Source organism: Tachysurus vachellii, chromosome 17, assembly GCF_030014155.1.
Source record: "Tachysurus vachellii isolate PV-2020 chromosome 17, HZAU_Pvac_v1, whole genome shotgun sequence".
Taxonomy (NCBI): Eukaryota; Metazoa; Chordata; class Actinopteri; order Siluriformes; family Bagridae; genus Tachysurus; species Tachysurus vachellii.
This window is the reverse complement of record NC_083476.1, coordinates 21,011,242-21,038,741: the sequence shown is the minus strand read 5'-3', so window position 1 is coordinate 21,038,741 and position 27,500 is coordinate 21,011,242. Positions and strand designations below refer to the sequence as shown.

At 42.4% G+C, this 27,500-nt stretch overlaps 1 protein-coding gene across 1 annotated transcript in view; it reads left to right on the top strand.

The window, feature by feature from the left end:
• Positions 1 to 18,645, top strand: part of grk6 (G protein-coupled receptor kinase 6) — a 33,216-nt gene extending 14,571 nt beyond the window's left edge. The window contains exons 3-16 of the mRNA XM_060890395.1: positions 4,457 to 4,569; positions 7,473 to 7,550; positions 8,644 to 8,744; positions 8,865 to 8,957; positions 9,430 to 9,493; positions 9,772 to 9,912; positions 11,177 to 11,367; positions 11,461 to 11,498; positions 12,129 to 12,218; positions 13,568 to 13,776; positions 14,737 to 14,871; positions 15,418 to 15,555; positions 16,074 to 16,208; positions 16,376 to 18,645. Of these exons, the coding sequence (XP_060746378.1) occupies positions 4,457 to 4,569; positions 7,473 to 7,550; positions 8,644 to 8,744; positions 8,865 to 8,957; positions 9,430 to 9,493; positions 9,772 to 9,912; positions 11,177 to 11,367; positions 11,461 to 11,498; positions 12,129 to 12,218; positions 13,568 to 13,776; positions 14,737 to 14,871; positions 15,418 to 15,555; positions 16,074 to 16,208; positions 16,376 to 16,426 (1,577 nt within the window). The 3' untranslated portion in view covers positions 16,427 to 18,645. The remainder of the gene's footprint in view (positions 1 to 4,456; positions 4,570 to 7,472; positions 7,551 to 8,643; positions 8,745 to 8,864; positions 8,958 to 9,429; positions 9,494 to 9,771; positions 9,913 to 11,176; positions 11,368 to 11,460; positions 11,499 to 12,128; positions 12,219 to 13,567; positions 13,777 to 14,736; positions 14,872 to 15,417; positions 15,556 to 16,073; positions 16,209 to 16,375) is intronic.
• Positions 18,646 to 27,500: the final 8,855 nt, after the last annotated feature.

Sequence of the window (27,500 nt, the reverse complement as noted above, 5' to 3'; positions counted from 1 at the left end):
TTTAAATAAAATTCCATAATAGTTTTAATAGCTGGTTCTTAAGAAAAGTCTTTTTTTTTTTTTTTTTTTCCTTTAATCAAAGCCTTGATTGTTCAGCGAAACAGAGGCGGTTTTGTATTCCAGGATTCATGAACGAAGCGATTTGGACCTCCTGTGAGAACGCTGCCTCTGTAAAGACTTCTTCCTGTGTTACAGTGTGTGGCATAACACTAGGAAATTCCTGATAAGTTTTGTGTAATAAATGGACCTGCTCAGCAATTTTGCCCATTAATGGGTTTTCCTTCGTCCTGTTTACGCTGACCGACACATTTCCTCCTTCTGCTCTTTTGGCACTGGTGTAAAATTAAGATGAACAATCAGCAGCGTGGAAAAGTCGAAGAAACTCTCCATTACACCATGTATAGATCTTCGCTTGTCATATTTAGTGCCTACGAGATTTCTGGAAACTGTAGCAAGTTCTCCAAAAAAAGAAACCTTTGGATTTTTTCAGAACACGGGTTCAAACTTACATTCAGGTTACAGTCATGAAATGATCTCCTGGAGAAACAGAAGCAGGATCAGAAGGTCTTGTGTGGAATGTGATCATATAGAGGAGAAACTCAACAGCAGGTCCAACACTAAAGTCCAACACCAAAGCCACAGAAACCAACATGAAATCCCAATTGTCATGAACTGTGTCAGCGCAATACATTTGGAGTGGATGGAAAGACTTAAAACAGTGGTTGAGACTGTCTGTGAGTCAGTCATTGAGTCAGTCATTAAGTCAGTAAATCTGTGAGTCAGTCACTCATTAAGTTGGAGTCAGTCTGTGAGTCAGTCATTAAGTCAGTCATTAAGTCAGTAAATCTGTGAGTCAGTATGCCTGTGAGTCAGTCATTAAGTCAGTAAATCTGTAAGTCAGTCATTCATTAAGTTGGAGTCAGTCTGTGAGTCAGTCATTAAGTCAGTCATTAAGTCAGTCATTAAGTCAGTAAATCTGTGAGTCAGTCACTCATTAAGTTGGAGTCAGTCTGTGAGTCAGTCATTAAGTCAGTCATTAAGTCAGTAAATCTGTGAGTCAGTATGCCTGTGAGTCAGTCATTAAGTCAGTAAATCTGTAAGTCAGTCATTCATTAAGTTGGAGTCAGTCTGTGAGTCAGTCATTAAGTCAGTAAATCTGTGAGTCAGTCACTCATTAAGTTGGAGTCAGTCATTAAGTCAGTCATTAAGTCAGTAAATCTGTGACTCAGTCACTCATTAAGTTGGAGTCAGTCTGCGAGTCAGTCATTAAGTCAGTCATTAAGTCAGTAAATCTGTGAGTCAGTCACTCATTAAGTTGGAGTCAGTCATTAAGTCAGTCATTAAGTCAGTAAATCTGTGAGTCAGTCACTCATTAAGTTGGAGTCAGTCTGTGAGTCAGTCTGTGAGTCAGTCATTAAGTCAGTCATTAAGTCAGTAAATCTGTGAGTCAGTACGCTTGTGAGTCATTCATTAAGTCAGTAAATCTGTGAGTCAGTCACTCATTAAGTTGAAGTCAGTCTGTGAGTCATTCATTAAGTCAGTTAATCTGTGAGTCAGTCACTCATTAAGTTGGAGTCAGTCATTGAGTCAGTCATTAAGTCAGTTAATCTGTGAGTCTGTAAATCATTAAGTTGGAGTCAGTCTGTGAGTCAGTCATTAAGTCAGTTAATCTGTGAGTCAGTCACTCATTAAGTTGGAGTCAGTCATTGAGTCAGTCATTGAGTCAGTCATTAAGGCAGTCATTAAGTCAGTAAATCTATGAGTCAGTACGCCTGTGAGTCATTCATTAAGTCAGTAAATCTGTGAGTCAGTCACTCATTAAGTTGGAGTCAGTCTGCGAGTCAGACATTAAGTCAGTAAATCTGTGAGTCAGTCACTCATTAAGTTGGAGTCAGTCTGCAAGTCAGTCATTAAGTCAGTAAATCTGTGTCAGTCACTCATTAAGTTGGAGTCAGTCTGCGAGTTAGTCATTAAGTCAGTAAATCTGTGTCAGTCACTCATTAAGTTGGAGTCAGTCTGTGAGTCAGTCATTAAGGCAGTAAATCTGTGAGTCAGTCACTCATTAAGTTGGAGTCAGTCTGTAAAAAGTCATTAAGTCAGTAAATCTGTTAGTCAGTCACTCATTAAGTTGGAGTCAGTCAGTGAGTCATTCATTATGTCAGTAAATCTGTGAGACAGTCACTCATTAAGTTGGAGTCAGTCTGCAAGTCAGTCATTAAGTCAGTAAATCTGTGAGTCAGTCATTCATTAAGTTGGAGTCAGTGTGTGAGTCATTCATTAAGTCAGTAAATCCATGAGTCAGTACACCTGTGAATGATTGACATTAAATTGGAGTCATTAAGTCAGTCAGTCCTTAAGTCAGTAAATCAGTTCTCCGGTGTGTCAGAAAAAAAACATTACGTATGAGTCAGTAAGTCTGTGAGTCAGTACATCAATTAAGTTAGTCCTTCAACCATTCAGTAATTAAACAAAGTCTGATTAAGTCTGTGAGTCAGTAAGTAAAACATTAAGTCTGTGAGTCAGTCAGTCAGTCAGTAAGTTATAACATCCGTCAGTCATAAAGTCTGTGAGTCAGTCAGTCAGTCAGTAAGTTATAACATCCGTCAGTCATAAAGTCTGTGAGTCAGTCAGTCAGTAAGTGAGTTATAACATCCGTCAGTCATAAAGTCTGTGAGTCAGTCAGTCAGTAAGTGAGTTATAACATCCGTCAGTCATAAAGTCTGTGAGTCAGTCAGTAAATATTGTGTCGTACATGAAGGTCATCATCAGTACAGAATTAATTTACATACAAATTATTTTAAAAATGTTTTGATTTAAAAATGATTTTCCTCTTTTACCGAAGAGGAAAATCCCACGTCAGTGTTCTGTTTTACTGCAGGATCAAACGATCTCCCGTTTATTCAGACTTGAAGGACCGGTTATTGAACCCCGTCTACAGGTTATGAATCATTGCAGCTTTTTTACGAGAACACTCATGCGAGTCATTTTGATTAGCAAATCAGGAAACGTTCAGCTTCCACAATTTAGCAACATAAACAACAGAAAATCGTGTGTTAATGCGAAATGTTTCGTGTCGCAAGGATCGTTTCAACTTTGAATGATTTCAACTCCTTAATTTATTTATACTATTGATTTATAAAGAGACTCGAGTGAATTCTTTTATTGTATTATTTTCTTAATATGTATTTATTCGTTGTTATTATTTGTTTTTTCTCTCACTTCCTCTTTGCCTCCCGACTAACTGCTGACCTTTTAGCGTCCGATATGAACAGATTAGATTTCTGTTCGTCGAGCCGTTATAGTCCCTCGGCTTCCACGCAAGGGCCCGAGGGCCTTCAGTCAATGTGGCTGTTGTTATACGGAGACTGTTAATGAGCCTCCAATTTGTCTTCCTGACATTGAGTCCTTTTTCTCCTCGCCGTAGATTTGATTTTATCATCGCGCAGGCGGACGGAGAGGCGAAGCAAGTCAGGAAACCCTGAAAAAGCGATTATTGATGCTTAAAACTCGTTTTTTTTTTTTTTTTTTTTTCGATTTGCTCATCACATGACCTCAGACAGATTCCTGTTCGAAAGAAACCCCTCCTGATTTCGGTGTAAAGATAACGAACTGCACGCACCCTGATGTTTGACGCGAGCCGTTTGAGTGAGTCGTAAAAAAAAAGTGCGTCGAGGAGGAAAAAGAAAAAAAGAAAAAAAAAATGCACCTGTAGATGTTCTAGCTGCGCAGGAAGGGCTCGAGAGCTTTCGACATATTTATGCAGCGCTGCTATCAATACCAGCCTCCCACACACGGCTGCTTGAGCTGATGCAGGCCCACACACATTCCCATTTGCTTCTGTAAAACCCTGGAACCTTTCACCGTCCACCTGAGCAGAGCGTGCACATCCGCCCCCGGGCCCCGATCCCCTGCGTGCCGCTCGTAGCGCCCGTATCGCTCGTATCGCTCGGACCGCGAATGCTGGCGTAGCTCCCAGCTCTCGGGGTCAGAGTGTGTACTCCTGAGTGGCCCAGTGAGTCGATCTGTTAAAATAAACAAATAAATAAATAATGAAATGATATGCAAACTTTTTCGAGGCGCAGGTGCTAGCGTACAAGCTGACACGTTTCCTCCGTTTTACGCTAACATCCGTGAGCGCAGAGCGAGCCGTCAAGCCCGCGGCAGGATGTAGACGATGTTGATGTTGATGCTGATGTTGTTGCTCACATCCGTTTTTCTTTTTTTTTTTTCCTGTGCAGTCGAGTAATGCTCGTGTCCCTGAGGTTTCTTTTACAGGCAGAGTGAGGAGGAAGAGAAGAGAGTGCTATTGATTTTTATTGTGTTTATCGACTGGCTGCGATGATATTTACGCATTTGCTTTGTGCAGCTATGTACTATTGTGTGTGTGTGTGTGTGTTACAAGGCATCTCTTTTAACATGCTTACTCACTGATTCCCATCATCCTTCACTTCCACAGAAAAGGACTACAACAGCCTGTGTGAGAAGCAGCCTATCGGGCGTGTGCTCTTCCGCCAGTTCTGCGACACCAGACCGGAGCTTAGGCGCTGCGTCAAGTTCCTGGATGCTGTGGTAAGAACCGCTGCATGACTCTGTGGTACAAGGACCAGTGGTTGTTTTTTTTTTCCCATGAAGCAACACTATAAAACAAGACATAATTTTTGCGTGCCTCGTTACAAAACTTTCCGCTCGGGGTATGTCCCACGGTTGCCATGGCGACAGCGTAACGTGACACGTACGCGAAGCACGAAGCTGACTGTGGGAAAATAGTTTCAAGTGTAAACAGTGAAGCTGCGTTTGTGGCATCTAGAGTCGTACTTTAGTCAGTTAGCATTCGTAACAGAGCCAGTCAGCGTTTATACGAGTCGGTTCACAGTGGAGTCCGTTACTGTTCCCGATAGAGTCGTTTAGCGGCAACCTGGTTGTGGATCCAGTGTTACAGTGTTCAGCCCTTATTGTGTGTTACTGTTACAGTGTTCAGCCCTTAGTGTGTGTTACTGTTACAGTGTTCAGCTCTTAGTGTGTGTTACTGTTACAGTGTTCAGCCCTTAGTGTGTGTTACTGTTACAGTGTTCAGCCCTTAGTGTGTGTTACTGTTACAGTGTTCAGCTCTTAGTGTGTGTTACTGTTACAGTGTTCAGCCTTTAGTGTGTGTTACTGTTACAGTGTTCAGCCCTTAGTGTGTGTTACTGTTACAGTGTTCAGCCTTTAGTGTGTGTTACTGTTACAGTGTTCAGCCTTTAGTGTGTGTTACTGTTACAGTGTTCAGCCCTTAGTGTGTGTTACTGTTACACTGTACAGCCCATAGTGTGTGTTACTGTCCACCAAGAAACCAAGACTCTGTGTGTGTGTGAGTGAGTGTGTGTGGTGTGAGTGTGTGTGTGTGTGAGTGAGTGTGTGTGTGTGTGATTGTGTGTGTGAGTGTGAGTGTGTTTGTGTGTGAGTGTGTTTGTGTGTGTTTGTGTGTGTGAGTGTGTGTGTGTGTGAGTGTGTCTGTGAGTGAGTGTGTGTGTGAGTGTGATTGTGTGTGAGTGTGTTTGTGTGAGTGTGTGTGGTGTGAGTGTGTGTGTGTGAGTGAGTGTGTGTGTGTGTGATTGTGTGTGTGAGTGTGTTTGTGTGTGTGAGTGTGTGTGTGTGTGAGTGTGTCTGTGAGTGAGTGTGTGTGTGAGTGTGATTGTGTGTGAGTGTGTTTGTGTGTGTGAGTGTGTTTGTGAGTGTGTGTGTGTGAGTGTGTTTGTGTGTGAGTGTGTGTGCGTGAGTGTGTGTGAGTGTGTTTATGTGTGAGTGTGTGTGCGTGAGTGTGTGTGAGTGTCTGTGAGTGTGTGTGTGTGAGTGTGTTTGTGTGTGAGTGTGTGTGCGTGAGTGTGTGTGAGTGTGTGTGAGTGTGTTTGTGAGTGTGTTTGTGTGTGAGTGTGTGTGTGTTTGTGTGTGTGAGTGTGTTTGTGTGTGTGTTTGTGTGTGTGAGTGTGTGTGTGTGAGTGTGTGTGAGTGTGTTTGTGTGTGTGAGTGTGTGTGTGTGAGTGTGTGTGAGTGTGTTTGTGTGTGAGTGTGTGTGCGTGAGTGTGTGTGAGTGTGTGTGTGTGTGAGTGTGTTTGTGTGTGAGTGTGTTTGTGTGTGAGTGAGTGTGTCTGTGAGTGTGTGTGTGTGTGTGTGTGTTTGTGTGTGTGAGTGTGTGTGTGTGAGTGTGTGTGAGTGTGTTTGTGTGTGAGTGTGTGTGCGTGAGTGTGTGTGAGTGTGTTTGTGAGTGTGTTTGTGTGTGTGTTTGTGTGAGTGTGTGTGTTTGTGTGTGTGAGTGTGTGTGTGTGAGTGTGTGTGTGTGTGTTTGTGTGTGTGAGTGTGTGTGTATGTGTTTGTGTGTGTGAGTGTGTGTATGTGTTTGTGTGTGTGTGAGTGTGTGTGTGTGTGAGTGTGTGTGAGTGTGTGTGTGTGAGTGTGTGTGTGTGAGTGTGTGTGTGTGTGAGTGTGTGTGAGTGTGTGTGTTGGTCTAACAGTGAAGCTTTTCACTGCATTGGTTCTGATTGTTTATATCTACTCAGAGTTTGAATCAGAGTCCGATCTCTGGACTTTCTGTAGATCTGTTTGCGCTCCAGCAAAAGTGCGATTGTTTTTGTTTTCTGACCCCTGGTTCTGTTGTGTTTGAGTGTGTACGTGTGTACAGAGCTCACAGGGTGAGGAAGTTGCCATGCCACGTTGACATTTTGTGCAGGAAATACGAAAAAAAGACAAAGATGAAGGCGGTTGTGGACGGGGGTGGGGTGGCATTTGTGATATGATTAATACAAAGACATTGTGAGAATTTTTTATTGAATTTTGTTTTACGATACATGAAAATGGATCATCGTGTAGTTTGTAGGTTAAACTTAATTTCAAAAATTATTTTAAAAATAATTCGTACGTTATTTTTTACCGTCCAATCAGGTTTTAATTATTAAAAAAAATAAATTAAGTCTCGGTAGATGTTGATTTCAAATCCTGAAGAGAGGCGAAAGTGCAAAACTGGCCGTGCTCTGAGAGTGGGCGGGGCTTGCTCTTTTTTAATCACAGCAGCACTAGCCAATCACAGGCGTCTGTGAGCTCAGGTACGTGGAAGATTAAAAAAATGACATTGTGACACTTGATATTTCGACGGTACGTGTCGCTGGATCACGCTGCGTCGTATCGTTAAAGGGTTTAACATCAGATCGGCTGTGTGCGATCAGACTGTTGTGCAAACCCAATGACATCATCATCACGATATCACCATGGTAACGTCACATGGTTCCGGGGACGTTTTTGCGTTCCGACTCCGAATCCGCAAAAGATGTTTGAATCCTTTTTTTTATTTACTTTTTTTTAAGTGTAACTTCCCTGTAAGTCCCTGTTGTACACGACATTCGTGAAGTTCTCGATGTTCTTGTTAGCTCGTTAACTGAAGGTGTTTCTGCCACTTTTCCACCTTCCTGTGAAATGTACCAGTCTTTTGATTTCGTGCGCAGGCGGAGTACGAAGTGACCCCAGACGAAAAGAGGAAGGTGTGCGGACAGGAGCTCCTGGAAAAATATTTAAATCCAAAGGTAGGTCTTTACAACGCTGGAGTGCAGAGAAAATGGGGTTTGTGTGGAAACGAAACCAAACATCTTCACAAGGAAAGGATTAACTAACAATTTCAACTTGTGGGGACCCCAAAAAAATTGCCTTAATAAAAGCTAAAAGAGCCAAATAAAAATAGCATTAAAGGTGGGGTCTCCGATTTTTGAAAGCCAATGTCGACATTTGAAATCACCAAAACAAACACGCCCCTAACCCAAATGGGTCCCACCCCTGTATCGATAGCTCCGCCCACACATACATACATACGTAACCCAGGCAACTAATGGAAAGAAACGTGTCTTTATCATAGCTGAAGGGAAGAACAATACGATTGCAGATAAACAAACAAGCAAAAATGACTCACAAGCATAATCATGTAAAGGACAAAGGCATATATTAGTTCTGTGTAACAAAGCAAAACCAACGTTACTCACCTATCGAGAAGGAAAAAAGCGCCTCGGCGTCTTAAGTAAAGTTGGTCACATATTCACAGATTGGAGTTTCCCGAGTCAATAACTCCTGAGCTAAACACTGTTACTACACAAAACACGTTTGTAGCTGCGTCTCTACATTACTACGATAGAAAAGAGGTGTTATTTGTGTAGTAACAGCGTTTAGCTCAGGAGTTATTGACTCAGGAAACTCCAATCTGTGAATATGTGACCAACTTCCTGCTCCTTCAGTTCTCTCCAGCGCTGGAAAGCTGATCCTATATTAACACGTCCTACTTCTTACCTTATCGTAAGTCTTTCTTCACTTTCTTTCTTTGTTTTTATCCTCCATGTCAATGTTAAAACCGCTTTCTGCTAATGTCACACATGCGCACTGAACACTCTCTCCGCCCATATTGACAAGACACGCCCCTTTCTGCTCATTGGCTACACGTTTGTTTTGTTTTTGTTTTGATTTTTGTTTATTATTCGGCCCGACTCAGTTTTCTGAAGCATTTCTCAAAAATCGGAGACCCCACCTTTAACTGGCTTTGTTTACATAATTAATGTCAACGGATGGTCCTCACAAATAAACCGTGTGTGTGTGTGTGTGTGTGTGTGTGTGTGTGTGTGTGTGTGTGTGCAGTCAGAGGACCACGTCCCAGAGGTGACGGAGGAGATGGTGTCTATATGCGCTGAGCGCTTGGAACAGGAGGCGTGTAAAGAACTTTTCATGGAGTGCACCAAGTAAGTCTCCGTTTCAAGACGTTAAAAAAATGTCTTCACGCTTTGTTAGTTGATATAAAAACCTGATGATTCTGTGTGTGTGTGTGTGTGTGTGTGTGTGTGTGTGTGTGTGTGCTCTAGGCTGATCCATGACTACCTGAGCGTGGCTCCTTTTGCCGACTACCTCGACAGCATCTTCTTCAACCGCTTCCTCCAGTGGAAATGGCTCGAGAGGTACGATCGCGCCCCTCGGCTTCGCTCGGCGAATTTAAACCTAATTCCTTTCCTGGCTGCGACGTATTTATTGCTGATTTTTGTCTCGTTAAAATCACCCAATAGAAACGACGCGAGGTGACGTGACGCTAATTACTTTTAACGTTCCTGAGAAACTCTAAATAATTCCTTCAGCCTCAGAGATTTTTATTCCCGAATCTGCCGCTTACGCAAACCAGATGTGAACCCTGCTGTTTATCTGCGTTCGTTTCTCCCTGAAAGAAAACTTCAGGCTTGGGGAGTCTGGATGAAACCCAGCCTGAAGTCATTCAGAAAGCATCAAATAAACATGCAGAGATGTTTGGATTGGATTTAAAACCTTACTGAATCCCAGCGATGATCTTTACGCTTCATATATCTGCTGTACACACTGTATAAAGCTTGTTATATACGATAACAACAAGAAGTGACGTCGTCTTTTTGTCTTTAACAGGCAACCAGTTACAAAAAACACATTCCGTCAGTACAGGGTATTGGGAAAGGGCGGCTTCGGTGAGGTGAGTTTCGCTTCTCTATTTACACGTGTGAGATGTGAATGTAAAGAGGAATCTGCTGTACATATGTGTGTGTGTGTGTTTATATAAAGCACATAGAAAACTCTTTATACACACCTGACACCACCTATAGCTCATCCTACTTTAATGACTCTATTAATATCTTAAGAACAAAAAAAACTTTCCCAGTTTTTTCAGAAAGGTAACTTTTAAAGCACCAAACTGACTGTTCTGCTCGTCTACTTTCCGTCTCGTTCACGAATTTCTTCTTTGTGCTGCAGGTCTGCGCGTGTCAGGTCCGGGCTACGGGGAAGATGTACGCCTGCAAGAAGCTAGAAAAGAAACGCATCAAAAAGAGAAAAGGCGAATCCATGGCTCTGAACGAGAAGCAGATTCTGGAAAAAGTCAACAGTCGGTTCGTCGTAAGTGTTTCCTTTAGACTTTTGCTTTAAAAAAAAAATCACAGCTACCGTAATTTCCGGACTATTTAGCGCACCTGAATATAAGCAGCACCCACTGAATTAAAAAAAAATTATCATTTTGAACATAAATAAGCCGCACATGTCTATAAGGTGCCTACAGGTACATCGAAACAAATTAACTTTACACAGGCTTTAACGAAACACGGCTTGTAACAAAAAATAAAAAATTAGCAGTAAACAGCAGCTTACCAAGAAAGTCATTGGTCACTATCTTCCTCCTCCTGTGCACTGAAACCACTGAAGTCGTCTCCTTCGGTGTCGGAGTTAAAGTTAGGGTCTCGGATGTTTAAGAAATGCTTCAGAAAACTGAGTAGGACGTGTTAATATAGGATCAGCTTTCCAGCTCTGGAGAGAACTGAAGGAGCAGGAAGTTGGTCACATATTCACAGATTGGAGTTTCCTGAGTCAATAACTCCTGAGCTAAACACTGTTACCAATCAGCATTCAGAAGCAAGATAAGACAATCACCTCTTTCGTCCCTCACTTCAAGCCGTGGGGACGAACAAAAAGCAATAAAGAGACACATCGCTAAACAACGAAAACGGCACTTGAAAGGCTTTTGGCGGCCAAAAAACAAAAGAAATAGCAATATTTGTGTTTATCAATTTATTAAGGTTCCAAGGCACTCAAATTGTACAGAGAAAAATTATTTCCAAGAAATTTTGGTAAAAATAGGATTTATAAAAGTGCTTTTTTGACTTGAAGCAAATGTCTTTTCCCTTTATGTTCTTGTCAGAGTGCTTCATTTTAAGTTCTCAATTTTTCTTGGGGGGGGGGGAATTTTTAGAAATAGAAATTTTTCTATTTCGAACCTTGTCACCTTTTTCAGAGTTTGCAGGTATGAGCTTTAACGTTTAACTCTTTATGTAACTTTTAGAATATCTTTAGATTGATCTTGTGACAGGTCGACATCAGATAACGCTTAAAGGTTTTAAAAACAAGAGTATTAAAAATAGAAACGAGTAGAAGAGGCATGTACAAAAGTTTGCGCACCCCCGACCGCCACGCTCGTGTGCTTTTAGATGCTTTATTTCTGCCATGTAACTACTCTATATGAGCAAAAGTCTACGCACCCCTGGGGGCAGTCGTTATATATATACTGTATATAGAACGGCTGCTAGGCAAGAACCGATGAGAAAGATGACCAGTTTACTGAGAAAATATGGAACCTCACGATCGATCACTGTTCTGTCTTCTGACTAAGGTGAGTCTGGCGTACGCCTACGAGACCAAAGACGCGCTGTGCCTGGTTCTCACGCTGATGAACGGAGGAGATTTGAAGTTTCACATCTACCACATGGGGGAAGCCGGCTTTGACGAGAAGAGAGCCGTGTTCTACGCTGCTGAGATCTGTTGTGGTTTAGAGGACCTGCACAGAGAGAGGATAGTCTACAGGTCAGTTTACACACTGCTTCCGTTCTCCTCATGCAGAAATATCTGTTATATATTTTAATCTGACTCTTTTTTTTTTTTCTTCCTTCTTCTCAGGGATTTGAAACCGGAGAACATACTGCTGGATGATCACGGTAAAGCTGAATTTCTCCTCGTCCGTTATCCGTAACTTCAGATCATCGCTGCTTTAGATCTTAACAGAAATCACATGGTCTAGTATTCGTTTCATTCCGATCAGTTCCACAAGAACACCACAAGGGGGCGCAGAGCACATTACATTTCCTCCTAGACCCTGCTAGTGTAACAGTGCCGTCCAGCACCGAGCTGACAGCCTGCATCCTGTCCTACACCGTCACCGTGCTCCCTGGGGACGTCTCCGAAGATTCGTTTCCATCCTTCCGTCCTCCGTGTGGCTTGTCGCGCAAGGACGGTGCTAAAAAAAATGTCCGGCTGCTAAAAACGGGAGCGTAACGACTCCGCAGGAAGCGTCCGCTGTCTATAAATACGATTCCCTGATAGTGCCGCCGTAGTCTTTAATGCACGGTAGATTTATTTACATATAAGACCTTAATCGCGAGGACGAGTCTGACATGTTTAACATTCACAAGCAGTGGCACACTGATGTGTCGATCGCACCGATACGATCCATGACTCAGAAGAAACTTGATGTTCATATCTGGATTATCCGGAACATGAAGGATTAAGCAAGTTCTTACATCATGATGTTTCTCATGTCCTGACACATCTCACTGTTTTCTCCTCAGGTCACATACGCATATCAGACCTGGGCCTGGCTGTGCACGTACCAGAGGGCCAGACAATTAAAGGGCGCGTAGGAACCGTGGGGTACATGGGTAAGAACCCGCTCTGAAATCTGCATCACTGTTCATCAAGATTTATTTTTAAATCAGAGATGTCTAACACAGAAATATAAATGAATGCTTTTACTCAGTAAAATTGTCTTTCTGGTTGTAATTCGTTTAAAAAAAAAAGTTTTTCAAAAATCCTCTTGGGGGCAAAAGAGAGCAATAAACTCACTCAGGAAGCGATCAAAATCTGCTCCTTCTTTATTTCATATTTGACCCTGTTTTTTTTTTCTCTCCTGGAAATATTTTCTCAGCACAGGGTGCGAATACTTTCGCAATCAGATCTCTGAACAGATAAACAAAGAGGTTTATGAAGACTGGTTCGCTTCATCGCTGTTATACAGCACTGTTTTTCCTTCTACGTGTTTTAGGAGTAAATCTGCTCTAAATAGAAAACATAAAGTATTAAGAATAAAAAAAATATATATATTTCTTAATGAATATATTATTAGTATTTTTTGCATACAAGTAAAAATTCTTAGGCGACTTCCTTCGTATCTACTCATGTCGTTGTCGCGGATACCGCGAACACGACCCGCCGTTTCCGTTACAAGGATCGTATTTAGCTTTTGCTACAGCGTCTAATCGTCATGGGATGACTTTTTAAGATCGTCGCTGAGGATTTTTTTTTCCCGCTCTTGTTTTTCAATGCTATGCAGCGTCGAGTTATAGAAATACAATAAAACCCGACATCCGTTATGTTAAATCCAGCTGAGATCCGGCTAAAGTTACTAAAACCCCACATTTGCTTGTTGCCAGGTTGAGTTTTTTTAAATCCTGAAAAAATAAATACAGAGTAAAATTCTGTTTTGTTTTCGTTGTTCGGAAACTGTGGAGTTTCTTCTGGGTCTTTTGCCGGTCAGAGAGAAACAGAGCGTGATCAAGGGCAGGCACTTATTTCCAAGGATTTCAGTACAGCGTAACAGATATTGCGTCATCGGGTAGGTGTGGCCTATTTGATAATCTAATCCTAACCCTAACTGTAGTTTTTGGTTGTTTATTTGTTTTCTAAAATAAATCTGCATGTATGACTGTTATGTCCTTCGTAGTATGATGTTTTTTTTGAAAGAGGACGTTTTTCCAAGACCTCCGGAAACACGCCCACTTTACATCGTGGTAACGAAACCCCTGGAATTTAGTGCCTGCCCGTGATCAAGCGTTAATGTTTTTACTCCATTTTTAAAGTAACACACTCATGGAGGCAATTTAATGTTCAATGGCTTTTTAAAATAAGCATCTTCCTGAGCATTTGTTCTGGTTTAGAAGGATTTCCTGTCAGAGTCGAGAGTTACAGATGCGATCTGCTTCTAATCTGCTAACGGATTTGTTCTTCTCAGCTCCAGAGGTGGTGAAGAACGAGCGGTACACGTTCAGTCCGGACTGGTGGGCTTTGGGATGCCTGCTGTACGAGATGATCGAGGGTCAGTCCCCTTTCCAGCAGCGTAAAAAGAAAATCAAGCGTGAGGAAGTGGAGCGACTCGTCAAAGAGGTGGCTGAAGAGTACTCCAGCAAGTTCACGGAGGACGCCAAGTCTCTCTGCAAAATGGTCAGCAGCTCCATGACGTTCTTCAGAATATCTACTCTAAAATAAATCAGGACGCTGTCGTTCTTTCAGTGTGTTTTAGACGTGCGTTTTGTTGATAATCTTACACCGAATTTTAGTGTTGAAGATAAATCTGAGCTGCTTTTTAGATGAACAAACACTCGGAGCTTCTCAGAGAACAGAAATGGGTTTGATATCAACATTTACTCTGAACACACAAACATCTGTGTGGAGAAAAAGAAGCGTTTTTGTTTTCTGGATCTTTTCTATGAATCTATCACCTCTAGTGTTGTAGAGAAAAACAGAAATAGTGATGAAACTCTACAAAGTCCTGAGTGTTTACTTTCATATGAGCTTCTTATTAACACCACCGTGGAGTGAGACGCGAGGAAGACATTCGGTCATCAACACGGACACGAGACAAACAGGAACAAGCTTCGATTTAAGGAGTTTTACAGATATCCAGATATGATGTTTACGTTTACATTTTTTTCCTAACGATGGGTGAGAAGAAACCCCCAGAGACATCACGAAGAATCCGTACAGTCAAATAAATAACACCAGTCGTGTTCGTTCTTCCCGGTTCTTCCAGAGTCTTCACAAAATCCATCGCTCAAAAAAAAAGAAAAGAGAGAATAAAGATCTTTTTGTGCTCCTTGATTGCCAAAGTCCTTGTTTTAAGATAGAAATCCGACAGAGACCGTTTTAGTGTGTGATTGCCGGCCCTCATGCCGGTACGGTGCTGATTGTTATGACCTGAAAATAATATCAGCGCCGGCAGCTAATCAGCTAGCAAGAGGGAGAGAGAGAGAGAGAGAGAGAGAGAGAGAGAGAGAGAGAGTAAAGTGTGAAAAGCTGTACAGGAAATGTAGATCTGATCATGTTAATTAGATCGTGATTCATGATTAGAATAAAATAAAGGTGGTTATTTATAAGTTCTGATCCCATCTTTTGATCCCACAGCTTCTGGCCAAAGACCCCAACGAGAGGCTCGGCTCTCAGGGAGGCGCCTCCGAGGTGAAGGCTCACCCCATCTTCCGCTCCATCAACTTCAAACGACTGGAAGCCGGCATGCTGGAAGCCCCTTTTATCCCTGATGTAAGTATGTCACGGAGACGACGCTTCAGTAAGAACCTTACGCTAAGTTCTGCTCGAAATGAATCGTTCTTTCACATTTAGATCTTTTATTTAATGGTTTTACAAGAAAGTCTCTCTGGAGTCGGTGTTGCTTGTGGTACCAGAAATCATGAATCCTAGCAGCTTCCTAGTGACCTTTCACCTTCATTCGTTTCCTTTTTACGCTTTCTTTTTCAACTTTATTTCAGCTCCGTGTCAGGAAACAGTTCTATTTCTTCATTGTATTTCACCTTACAGCGTTTACTTGATTCCAGAAATCAGACAGATTTACAAATCTCTTGTCTGTTTATGAGTTTATGATCTTATCTAACGCACAAAACACTGACCTGTCGTTGCTCCTGCTTTTTGAGGTGTTCCTCAGGGCCCTCTTCTTTTCGTTCCGTTTCTTTTCTTTAGTTTAATATTTTCTTTAATATTCGGGCTGTTTTGAGGTTTACTAGAGCAGACCTACTAGAATTATTCCTCTATGATTATATTTTATTTCTAAACCTTTCTTTGTTCCTTTAGCCTCAGGCCATCTACTGTAAGGACGTGCTGGACATCGAGCAGTTCTCCACCGTGAAGGGGGTGGAGCTTGAGCCCAAAGATGACTCCTTCTACAGCAAAGTGTCCACAGGAAGTGTCTCCATCCCCTGGCAAAACGAGGTGAGAGCTCGCTCCCAAAGCCCTACGGCTAAAGTCTGTGCACCCGTGCGGCCGTGTCGCCGACGCTCCTGAGCACTTTTACCGGATGCGGCTCCGGTACTCACCTGATTGCCGAGACACCTACAAAAGAAAAGTCAGCGTCGTGTTAACAGTTCTGATTATTTCTCCACACCAAGGGCACTTGTATTTACAGTTGTTTCTATGGTAACGGCGATAGTCAGGCTCGAGAACGGGCCGAATCCCCATCAGACGTTGGGTTTCAGCTCCTGCATAACGCTTCATTAACTTCTGAAAGGAAATACAGCCGCCATTTTGTGTAATGCATGCGTCTCACTTCTCAAACCTTCTCACTTCTCAGCATCGGCGTCATGTTTAAAAACAATTCATTGTTTTTAATTTTATTTAATTTAATGTGATACACACACATGCTTTTAGAAGGTTGCAGGTTTACTAGCAGCAAGAGTATGATAACGAACATAACACGAACGTTGTGTGTTTTATGTGTCTCCTCGTCCCAGATGATAGAGTCCGAGTGTTTTAAAGAGCTGAACGTTTTGAATCTGGACGGCTCCGTGCCCCCGGACCTGGACTGGAGAGGACAGCCGTCTCCTCCGCCCAAACAGGGCCTGCTGCAGAGACTCTTCGGGAGACAGGTGAGCATGCGAGGCTGTAACAGTCGCGTGATAAATAGGAACGACGAGTGAACGCAAACTCTCGCCTTCTCGTCTGTTCGTATTTCTAGAGTAACAGTTTGTTCACTGATTTAAATTATTGAAAAACATTAACGATAAACGTTCCTTGTTTCCTGCCCCCCCTTCAGGACTGCTGTGGGAACTGCAGCGACAGCGACGAGGAGCCGACGAGGCTCTGAGGGCGTGGCCAGGCCCAGGCTCCTCCCCCCTGCCACAGGAGGATCTCATTTTGTTTACAACTTTTGCACATTTGTATTTTTAGGATAGCTCTATATAAACATTGGAATGTATATTTTCACTATATAGCCATGCGGTCGATGTTATTTAAAGTCAACGAGAAACGGAGAAAAACAAAACAAAGCAAAGGATCAGCGTTCCGTCATTACAGCAGAGTATTTCCGAGACGACGTACGTGGACGTCCCGAACAGCCCCGTCTCTCTCTCGTCTCGTCGGCCTGCCACCGCCTCCTCACACCTAGTTTTCTTTTTGTTTCAGTTTGATTCTAGTAAACCACACACATTGTACAGTGTTCGCGCAGCCAAAATTCTTTCAGTTAACCCAGAAAGAAGGAAATTATGTTCACAGATATTTTTATATTTATATTCTATGTTTCATGTTTTTTTAATTTTATTTGATTTTTTTTCTTGTGGTAATCTTGACAATCAAATCCAATGACCGTTTGTACAAAAGCTTTGACACGTAGCGGTTCGAAACGCGGCGACACGACGTGACTGAAGAACACAGACGACGTTTCTTTTATTTTATTTTATTTTTTTGTTTGTTTGTTTTTAACGATCCGACCATTTCTAGCCAAGGTCTCAGACGTAAGGTATTTGTCAGGGTTCTAGCCAAACAGACGCACCTCCGGTAGTAAACCAGATCGTTTCCGTACGACGTCCGAACAGACACAGCCGCTCGTCTTATGTTGTCAATACGTGACACTTGTCTGTAAAGTCCTCGGTGTGTCTTCCTGCTGATTTCTCTCTGGACATTTTGAGAAATAATCATTGTCAGTGTTCTAAGTGGTCGGTATGACGCATGGTGAGTCTATGCATAAAACCATCCTGCGTTCGTGAGTCCCGAGGCGTTTATAAGTCGTCGCTCCTTACGTAGTTCGACGTCTCGTAATTACGGTGTCGTCACGATGACGCGTCGCCGTGGCGATTTTGTGCATAAGGGGTTGTTGCTGCTTTCCCAAATTTTTTGGGTCAAAGAAATGATAACCACAAAAAAACAAACATATATAGATCACTTTCTCTGCCAAAAAAAAAAAGAAAGAAAAACCCAGGAAGGAACATCAGTCAGGTTAAGGCTCGGAACCCTGATGGTCTCGTGTAGATTTAACCTGTCGATGCAAGACCAAACCACTTTTCTTTAGTCCTCCATCTCCATGGACGGTGCCTTTAACGTTTTAAGGTACTCTTGTAATTAGCGTTTTTATACGGAACTGTGACAAACGTCACGTTATCTTCTGAGTCGGTTTCGCTTTTTTTTTTCCTTTTTGCACATGCAGTAAACCTTTTTTCCTTGCGTTGTTCATTTTACCTCATCTGTGTCTTGTGGATGTGTGTTTTCTGATCTCAGACATTTTCCCTTTCCCCTTTGTTTGAACTTTTATCGGACACAATACAGTCAGAAGACACGAAGGGTGAAGAGAAAGAAAAAAGGCTTTCAGACCTCGGATGTGTGACTTGAACTCTTTTCAGCCTACCGACTCCGAGGTCGCGTCGATTCCCACGGTCCACTTTTTCTGCTCGAAACTCAAGTACATTCCAGTCTCTACCGTACTGTACAGATGTAAAATTGATTTTTTTTTCTGTTTTATTTAGCAATAACAGGATTTTATAAATGTAACTACCACATATACGTGTATAAAGCGCGCAGCGCCGCAAGACTGAACTTCAGTTGACTCTTGTCGATGTGTCCCTGAGCCAGGCTTTAACACTGTGAAGGAGGAGATTTGCTGATTTCTGTCACAGTTGTAATTTTTTTGTTTTGTTTTGTTTTCCTCGTACGCAATGCACTGATGTATTTTTACGTGTACATATAAAGTGTTTATGTATGTGCGTTCGCCTAAATGCCGTGTGTGTGTGCGTGTGTGTGTGCGTGTGTGTGTGAGTGCTTGTTTTTGCACTGCATGTGCCCATATTGTTGATCATAACCACTAGCCGATGCCATTGTGTTACTCCCTGGATAAAGGGGAAAATGTTACCATACTACTGCTAAGGGAGCTGTGAGTCATATATTGCTTTCAGAAGTGTAAGTTTGGCCATATGGTAATAATCATCATCGTTTTAATGATCTTTTACGTATATTTCTTTTTTTTACCTCATTTGGAAGTGGCGGAAGTGCAACCAATCAAAAATGCTGAAAAATAAAGACTCCTCCTTGAACCAATACTTCGATATGACACGCTGGTGCTCATTTGACTCGTCTCCTTGGGCCGTCCTCCTTCTGGAATAAAAACATGCTTTAAACTAATTTTGTTACTTTAATGTTTATTTATAGCGATGTGATCAGGATGCTTTAGTTCCATGAGAGCTAGATTCATCCATTCATTTTCTACCGCTTACCGCTCGGGTCACGGGGAGCCTGTGCCTATCTCAGGCGTCATCGGGCATCAAGGCAGGATACACCCTGGACGGAGTGCCAACCCATCGCAGGGCACACACACACACTCTCATTCACTCACGCACTCACACACTACGGACAATTCTCCAGAGATGCCAATCAACCTCCATGCATGTCTTTGGACCGGGGGAGGAAACCGGAGTACCCGGAGGAAACCCCCGAGGCACGGGGAGAACATGCAAACTCCACACACACAAGGTGGAGGTGGGAATTAAACCCCCAACCCTGGAGGTGTGAGGTGAACGTGCTAACCACTAAGCCACCGTGCCCCCCCATCTAGATTCAATAGCAGTGTAAAAAAACCTTGAGTTTATTTAATGGATGCTAATATTACGACCCAGGCGTGGTGTATGAGACCGAGATACCGTCTAGGACCCTATGACTGCGCTGAAAGATGCTCAGAGATGATTGTCACCCTCAGATGTTGATCTTGTAATATCCTGAGAAGGTTCCTTGAGCCTGTGAAGCAGCAGCAGTACAGATTTCCTGCACGGTTACACTTCTGATAGTGTTTTACACTTGACCTGAATACTCAAGTCTGGATCCAGGACTCATTCTGGGCTTGTTTTGGGATGAAGCTCATAATAGGCATTAGGTTCATCTGTATGTTGTGTTTCATTATTTTCCTTTGATAACACAAGCCATGAAGAACAGATGAAGTCATGCGATTTTACAACCATGATGTGAGCTAATTGTTATGCTCCAGTCCAATAAAAGTCTCAAATATCTCACATGTACCACACCACAGTTTGGTGGAAGCAGGGTTCCCACGCGTCCTGGAAAACCTGGAAAATTAATGACCAATGTTAAGTCCTGGAAAACACATGGAAAATGAGAGAAAACATAAATTGTCCTGGAAAAAAATCTTGTCCTGGACAATCGTTTACAACCGGTCGAAACAATTAACGTTAGTAACAGAAAGCGATCTGTTCAGGGACACTGAGTTTTCACGGGTTTTTTGTTATGCTGTTTAATCTCGCTGTGACGGATGACGCAGTCTTGTGTTGGCGCTTTCAGGTGCTAGGAATGGTTTAAGTGCTCGAGTGTTTTCAGCAAATGGTGACGAGTAAGCAGGTTATATTAACCTTGTTAGTCTGAATATCATGTGCAAGGGGAATGCACAGCAAACTAAAGCATGCATGACGGCATTGGCCTGAGAAAGGAAAGGGTATTAATATGTGCGGTCTTTTTATTTTATAAATGTTGAAATTTCATTCACATGACAAATTGTCTTTAAAAGTAATCCAAGTCCCCAAACCTGTTTTATGAGATATAAGAAGTCAAAATTAGATATTCTACTGACGCGATGCACAGTGAATCATACATTGAACAATTATTTGCATGCTCAAAGTGCAGCACAGACTAGTGTTGTAAACATAAGGCGAAGGCCGGTAACATACTGTATAATAGGTTTACTTACATAAACTTAAAAACACGTTTGCAAATGTGATATTGATTTTTGCAACAGTTCACTAAACAAGAAGTTAAGTGACTTCCTTTCTATCCTTCACTAACCATAGTAGTTCTAAACAAAGCCGTAGCAGAACGTTTTTAGCAACATACAATACAGTGGCGTTTCTTTGAATATCGTCGCTGTCAGACGGAATCCTCGCATCTCCAAAACCGTTATTTTTCAGGATATGAAAATAACGCCGTACCTTATCTGCAGTGCACAGGGTTTAGTCCGCGTTGCAGTGGATTGTCTTGCGCTAAATTCCTGTCCTCAGACGAGCACCAGAACTAGCGGGGGTCAAGATTTTTTTTCTTTGAGCCCAGTGTTTTGAAGACATTTACCTCAGAAGACGTGTTGATTCGTTGCGACTCTTCTTGAGGAGAAATATGCCGTGAAGCTCTCCCGCGGAGTGAGGAAGAGGTGGACAGTTGAAGTGTCCAATGGAGTTATGAGATTTGCGCTCAAGCTATTTTCAAGACTTTAGATTGGTTAATAACTTGTAAAAATAACAGACCCACGTGGGCACTGACCCGAGGTTTCCGCCCGACAGCGACGATATGCGTTTATTAACGAATCGTTTGTGAAAGTGAGTCAATGACACATTTATAAATACCGAGAGAGAGAAAGCATGACTTCACCTTACTGTCAAAATCAAAAAAGTGTCACCGAGAAAAGTGAGGAGTTAGAAGCTCTAGAACAAAGTTTGGAAAACATGCAAGAGAGTTTGAAGCAACTACACTAAAAAGTTCAAAAGGATACTGTTCATTGGAGCTTAATGCAGTGAATGTTTTGGACAGACAATTAAATGTTGTTTATTCATTAATTCGTTCATCTTCTACCGCTTATCCGAACTATCTCGGGTCACGGGGAGCCTGTGCTCAGGCGTCATTGGGCATCAAGGCAGGATACACCCTGGACAGAGTGCCAACCCGTCACAGGGCACACACACACACTCATTCACTTACTCACTACGGACAATTCTCCAGAGATGCCAAGCAACCTACCATGCATGTCTTTGGACAGGGGGAGGAAACCGGAGTACCCGGAGGAAACCCCCGAGGCACGGGGAGAACATGCAAACTCCACACACACAAGGCGGAGGCGGGAATCGAACCCCAAACCCTGGAGATGTGAGGCGAACGTGCTAACCACTAAGCCACTGTGCCCCCCTTGTTTATTCATTCATTATTCATTATAATAAAGTGAAGAGTTTAACTTCTGAAAAAGAGTGGGAACCCTGGGAACTGAACCCACCACCTGACCAGCTTTCACACTTCACTTCACATGTACTAAACTCTTGGGGAACTGGAAGTGTTCTTCAGTAGGAGGTGTTCTTTAGACTCTCCCTCATTGAAGGCTACAAAGTCATAAAGTTAGGTAATTTATTGTTGGGCAGAAAGACCTGAAAGATTCAGCCAACTTCAGAATGACCTGAGCACCTGATGCAGCTTCATAGCGATTGCTAGCAGGAAGACAACTACAAAGATGTCTACTTTAGGCCATGACTGGAACAATGGATACCAGATACATGACTCCTAAGGGACATAAGTAATAAGTAATAAGCCCTGTGGTACCTCTGATTAGGCCAGAGAGAGAGAGAGAGAGAGAGAGAGAGAGAGAGAGAGATGCCAATATTCAACAGTTTGAGAAGAATGGTAGAGAGAACAGAGCAGGTGAACACTGTTTGTAGAACAATTCACAAAAGCATCTAAGATGATTATCTCTCTCTTCAACAAGACCATGTTTAGGATCCAGTAAAACCCACACTGTACTATTGTGTAGTTCTGCTGAGTGTTTATGGTCCAGTTGAACCCCCACAGTTCTACTGAGTGTTTATCCTCCAGGTGAAGCCTCACAGTTCTACTGAGTGTTTACGGTCCTGTGGAACCATGCATGGTAGGTTGATTGGCATCTCTGGATAATTGTCCGTAGTGTGTGATTGTGTGAGTGAATGAGAGAGTGCATGTGTGTGTGTGCCATGCGATGGGTTGCCACTCCGTCCAGGGTGTATCCTGCCTTGATGCCCAATGACGCCTGACACTGGCACAGGCTCCCCGTGACCCGAGGTAGTTCGGATAAGCGGTAGAAAATGAATGAATGAATGAAAAATATTCATTAATTAATTAATGTTGGGTTTCAGAAATTGCACATCTTCATGAATATCAGCCCAAGAGAACACATAGTGATGAAGAGGATGATGACTAAAAAAATCTATGTATCCTCCTGTTGGTTTCCATCCATATTTGTTCCTTGAGCTCAGCCCTTTCTAACATGCTGCCACTTTTGGAAATGTTTCTTAAAGGGATTTCTGGCTGAGTGCTTGTGTAAAAATTCCTTAAATAGTTCTAGTCATTTGAAACATATTTAGCCGTACACATACTGTACTGTATATAGTCATAAACATATTTAGACGTACATTCTGTCATGGCCTCTGAGCATTTCTTTCTCAAGTGTCGCTTTCTGTTTTTAACTCACACAGATAGCTACAGTGCAAATCAGAAAGCAGAGCGGATGATGACTCTGTGTGACTTTTCACACCTGCTCGGAAACACGACTCGATCTCCGTCATTTGCTAATGAATTAATCCGAAACCTAAACGTCCTGTGAGTAACAAATATTTACAGCTAGCTTGAATTTGACTTCCTGCTTAGCCTTAATTTAATAAAACAATGGACTCGATGCTAGTCAGACCTAAATTAGCAAAGAAAACAGGCTAACGTTGTTAGGTCATGTTAGCAAATTAGCATTCAACTGTATGATTTCTATGGAGTTAAACGTGATGCCGTGTTTTATACGAGTCTTTGTTTACTGAAAGGTTTTACTGAGGTAGATCCAGGACGCTCATCCTCAGCTTCCACGTCACACCGTCTACACATGGCTATGACGCTAACTGCAGCATGTAGCATGAAAAAGTCTGAGTGGATGATGAACTGATGATGAAGTGAGTCTTGATATAATAAATATAAAACGTGGAAATATCCAACTAGCGATATTTTGACTCTCTCAGGTGTTCCTTCGTTTCGATTCACAATGAACTGATTAGCTTAACAATCTGCATGTGTGTGTGGGATAAAACTTGATTTAAGACGAATAGTGTGTGTGTTTGTGTGTGTTTGTGTGTGTGTTTGTGATGAGTCATGGTGAAGTCATTTTTCTCTGACGGTTAACTGCTGATTCATTCATTATACCAGGAGATTTGAAACAGAGTGTTGTCCATAGCCAAGTCGTGCCTATTATAAACACGAGCGTTAATATTCGGACATTAAGCCGTGTTGTTTGTCTTTGTTGTGTTCATGTGGCCACGCCCCCCAGTGCTAATAAACAACATTCCCACACTATAGTGATATTCTATGTACAGTGCAGCCTGCTAGGCGCCATTTCGTTCTTTGCTCTCAGCAGGCCAAGCTCTAAGCTGCGTTTTTCTTCACCCTCCTCACACCGTGTCTCTCTGTTCCTGCTGTCTCTCTCCCTCACACCTCTCTCTCTCCCCCTCTCTCTTTCTCTTTCTCTCTCTCTCCCTCTCTCCATGCTGCAATCCTCCTATCGGTTGCCCAGCAACGCTCTTTAGAAGGAATTTAAAAAAGAAATAAAGTAATGGTGAAAGCATATTCTTTTCAGTTTTTGAACGCTGAACGAGAAGAGAGCATGTGCGTCAATCCTGGATCCACACACACACACACACACACACACACACACGGTCTTAGAGACCACACGCTCTGCATGTTTAAGTGTTTTTTCATCTCTGCCACCTTATAACACACCCTGAAGCACCTCGCCAAGGATTCGGTTTGAATCATTGGAGCAGAGGAACGAGACATTAGGAAACAAGAGGAAGATTTCTATTCTCGCTCTATGGCATGTTATGATACAACTTGCCTTTGTATATCATACTCACAGATCAAAACACATTCGTTCCTGCAGTTATCCGATCAGCCAATCACGTTGAAGCAGCCTACTTTATAAAATCATGCAGATACACATCACATCAAACCTCAGAACAGCGGAAAACATTGCCATCTCGGGGACCTCGACCTTCAGGTTTTTTCAGCGCTACACAGGTTGGTAGGCGTCTTTTAGAAGCATCTGATCTCAGGAAAATTCACACACGACAGGATGGTTTACAAAACAACAACAAAACACCCCCTGTTTATTGATGAGAGAGGTCAGAGGTCAGCGGACTAGTGCTGAGCTAATAGGAATGATTTAGTAATTCATACAGTATGTTCGCTCGTGGGGGCACGGTGGCTTAGCGGTTAGCACGTTCGCCTCACACCTCCAGGGTTTGGGGTTCGATTCCCGCCTCCGCCTTGTGTGTGTGGAGTTTGCATGTTCTCCCCGTGCCTCGGGGGTTTCCTCCGGGTACTCCGGTTTCCTCCCCCGGTCCAAAGACATGCATGGTAGGTTGATTGGCATCTCTGGAAAATTGTCCGTAGTGTGTGATTGTGTGAGTGAATGAGAGTGTGTGTGTGTCCTGTGATGGGTTGGCACTCCATCCAGGGTGTATCCTGCCTTGATGCCCGATGACGCCTGAGATAGGCACAGGCTCCCCGTGACCCGAGGTAGTTTGGATAAGCGGTAGAAAATAAATGAATGAATGGTCGCTCGTTACAGTCGTGTCGAGCAGAAAGGTATCTCAGAATGCAGAAGACAGAAAGTGCAGAAAAACTGTCATTTTAAACAAAACCATTTTATCTGTAATGAATTCGGGTGTTTTTTGGTGAAATAGTGTATGTTTTAAAATGAATTGTTAATGTTTTATCAGTCACAAACTTTTGTTTTAGATTTTGTCATCGAATAAAGACTACTGTACTGTAATGTGAGTCGTTACCTAAAACGAGCTCGACGCTGTGGCCCTTAACTCGACGATCTATAAAAACTAAACCAAAACAAAAGTCTGAATTACTATCTTTCACAACTACAGTACGTTTTGTCAGGATCACTGACCCAAACGATTAACACTTGCAGTAACAGCACAAAGAAAGAGATTGTTGTGCAAAGATCTGAAGAACCGGCAAAAAAAAAAAAAACGTAGGTGGAAATGAATAGATGACGGAGAAACGATGACGGCACAATTACAAGCTCGAAACAGTTCAGTCAGAAGCACAGCATTTCTTTTTTTTTTAAATTGATATCTTGCTGTGCCCAAATAGTCACTTATAAATATAAAAATAGAGCAGGAAAAGGGACGACGGAGGAAGGAGGACGTCGCTCACGGGGCGTGTGACGCATTTTGTACTCAGAAACGATTTCTCATCTTCAACACACACGCATATACTGAGGGGATGAATTTGTCACTTACACAATAGCTTCTTGTCTGAAGTGTGTGACGCTGCGTCACCGATTGTGTCAGAATTACAGTCTCGTGGAATTTGAGTAATACGACAAATATCCTGACATGGGATGGCTCGCAGTGAGTGACCCCTCTTCCCTTCCTCCTCCCCCCCAGTGAGCGGTTAGTAATCTCTGGTTAACCTGTGTGTTTATTTCCTCTTTGTGTTTCTTCAGATAAAAGTGTCTGTCAAAAGAAATGACATGTTCTACATTGGGTTTGCCTGTACTAGGCGCTCGGGAGTCATTCGGACACAGGGGGCGTGGCCTTTCGCTTTCCTCTTGTGGAGCAGAGTGTCACATTTTACTGAGTCACACAAGGTTTTTATTCAGACTGAGTGGAATAAGCAGTGACCTGGAAAATCCTGTCATGAACAGTACAAATTTTCCTGGAAAGAAATATATTTTCCACCTGGAGATCTACCAGATTCCAGGGTGATTTCTCTCTCCACTGTTCCTGAGATCCAAAAGATCCACCAGATTCCAGAGTGATTTCTCTCTCCAGTGTCCCTGAGATACACCAGATTCACCACAATGATGTTGAAGGAATATATAAGCATCTGTATCAGGCACATCTATTCGTGTTGACTAGAATAATCACAATAAAAATAAGAACGAAGTTTCAAGTTCTTCTACGTCCGTCTGAGTTGTTCTACGTCCTTCTATGTTCTTCTAAATCCTTCCGAGTTTTTCTACGTATTCACGAGTTCTTCTATGCACTTTCAAGTTTTAACCGTGACTCATCTTTTTTTAGAGACTGTGGCTCTTCCATGAGACATATGATCTCAGAATATCATTAGTGTACTGGACAAGACGTATCACATACTGTACCAATCACAGTGCATGCTGTTTATACAGTAGGGGAAAAAAAAATTGGAATTGGAAAAGAATGTTCCAAGTTGTCCTCTTCAAACATAAAAAAATTGTCCAAAAAGGTTCTCAAGGCTCCAAACCACCTCTTACCTCGCAAACCGAAAAGTGTGTGTGTGTGTAATGAAAAGAGAGGGAGCGAGGGAGGAGGAAATCAAACAATCAGAGGGAACAAAATAGCTCTGTGAAATGGAAGAATTCTGAAGGTGCATGTGAAGAGCCACTGCTCTTGAAATCTACTGAGAAATAATCTGTAAAAAAAAAAAAAAAAATTCAATAAGAAAAACACCTCTCTGGATGAATACGTCAGCTGGGCCGAAGAGATGCGAAGTTTTCAGCTTCAGCTGAACGTTTCTCACAAAGCTAGTGATGTGATTCTGTGTGTGTGTGTGAGTGTGCGTGAGTGTGTGTGTGTGTGTGTGTGTGTGTTTACTTTTGAGTTTTATGTGTCAGTAGCTTTAGCCAGCAGTTGTTTCGCTATTGCAGTTAGGAACAAATTTTATTGGTTTCCATGATCTTGTTTTCTTATTATTGCGTCACATGAATCAAATCGAGCTGAAATGCGTCTCAAAGGCTCCTTCTAATCATCAGCTGTGTTGATGTCAGAGAAAGAGAAAGTTTTTCTATGATGTCATGAAAACGCATTTCAGTGCTTACAGTTAGAGCAGAAAGCCATCCAATTTCCTTTTCTGGCTTTCCTGACGGTTGTCAATATCCAAGCCTGAGTGTGACGTTTCATGAGTCACATACACACATCCATACTCTAACAAACACATCACTGTAACTCGACAAGGCAGAGTGAGTGGTGTGTACGTGTGTGTGTGTGTTTGTGTGTGTACGTGTGTGTGTGTTTGTGTGTGTACATCTGGGACTCTGTATGAAGGCATGGCGGCTGTTCGCCAGGGTGGAGTTGGAATAGAACAGGATACGGGTGAATGTTTTGCATTTTTACAAATCCTCCATAATGCAA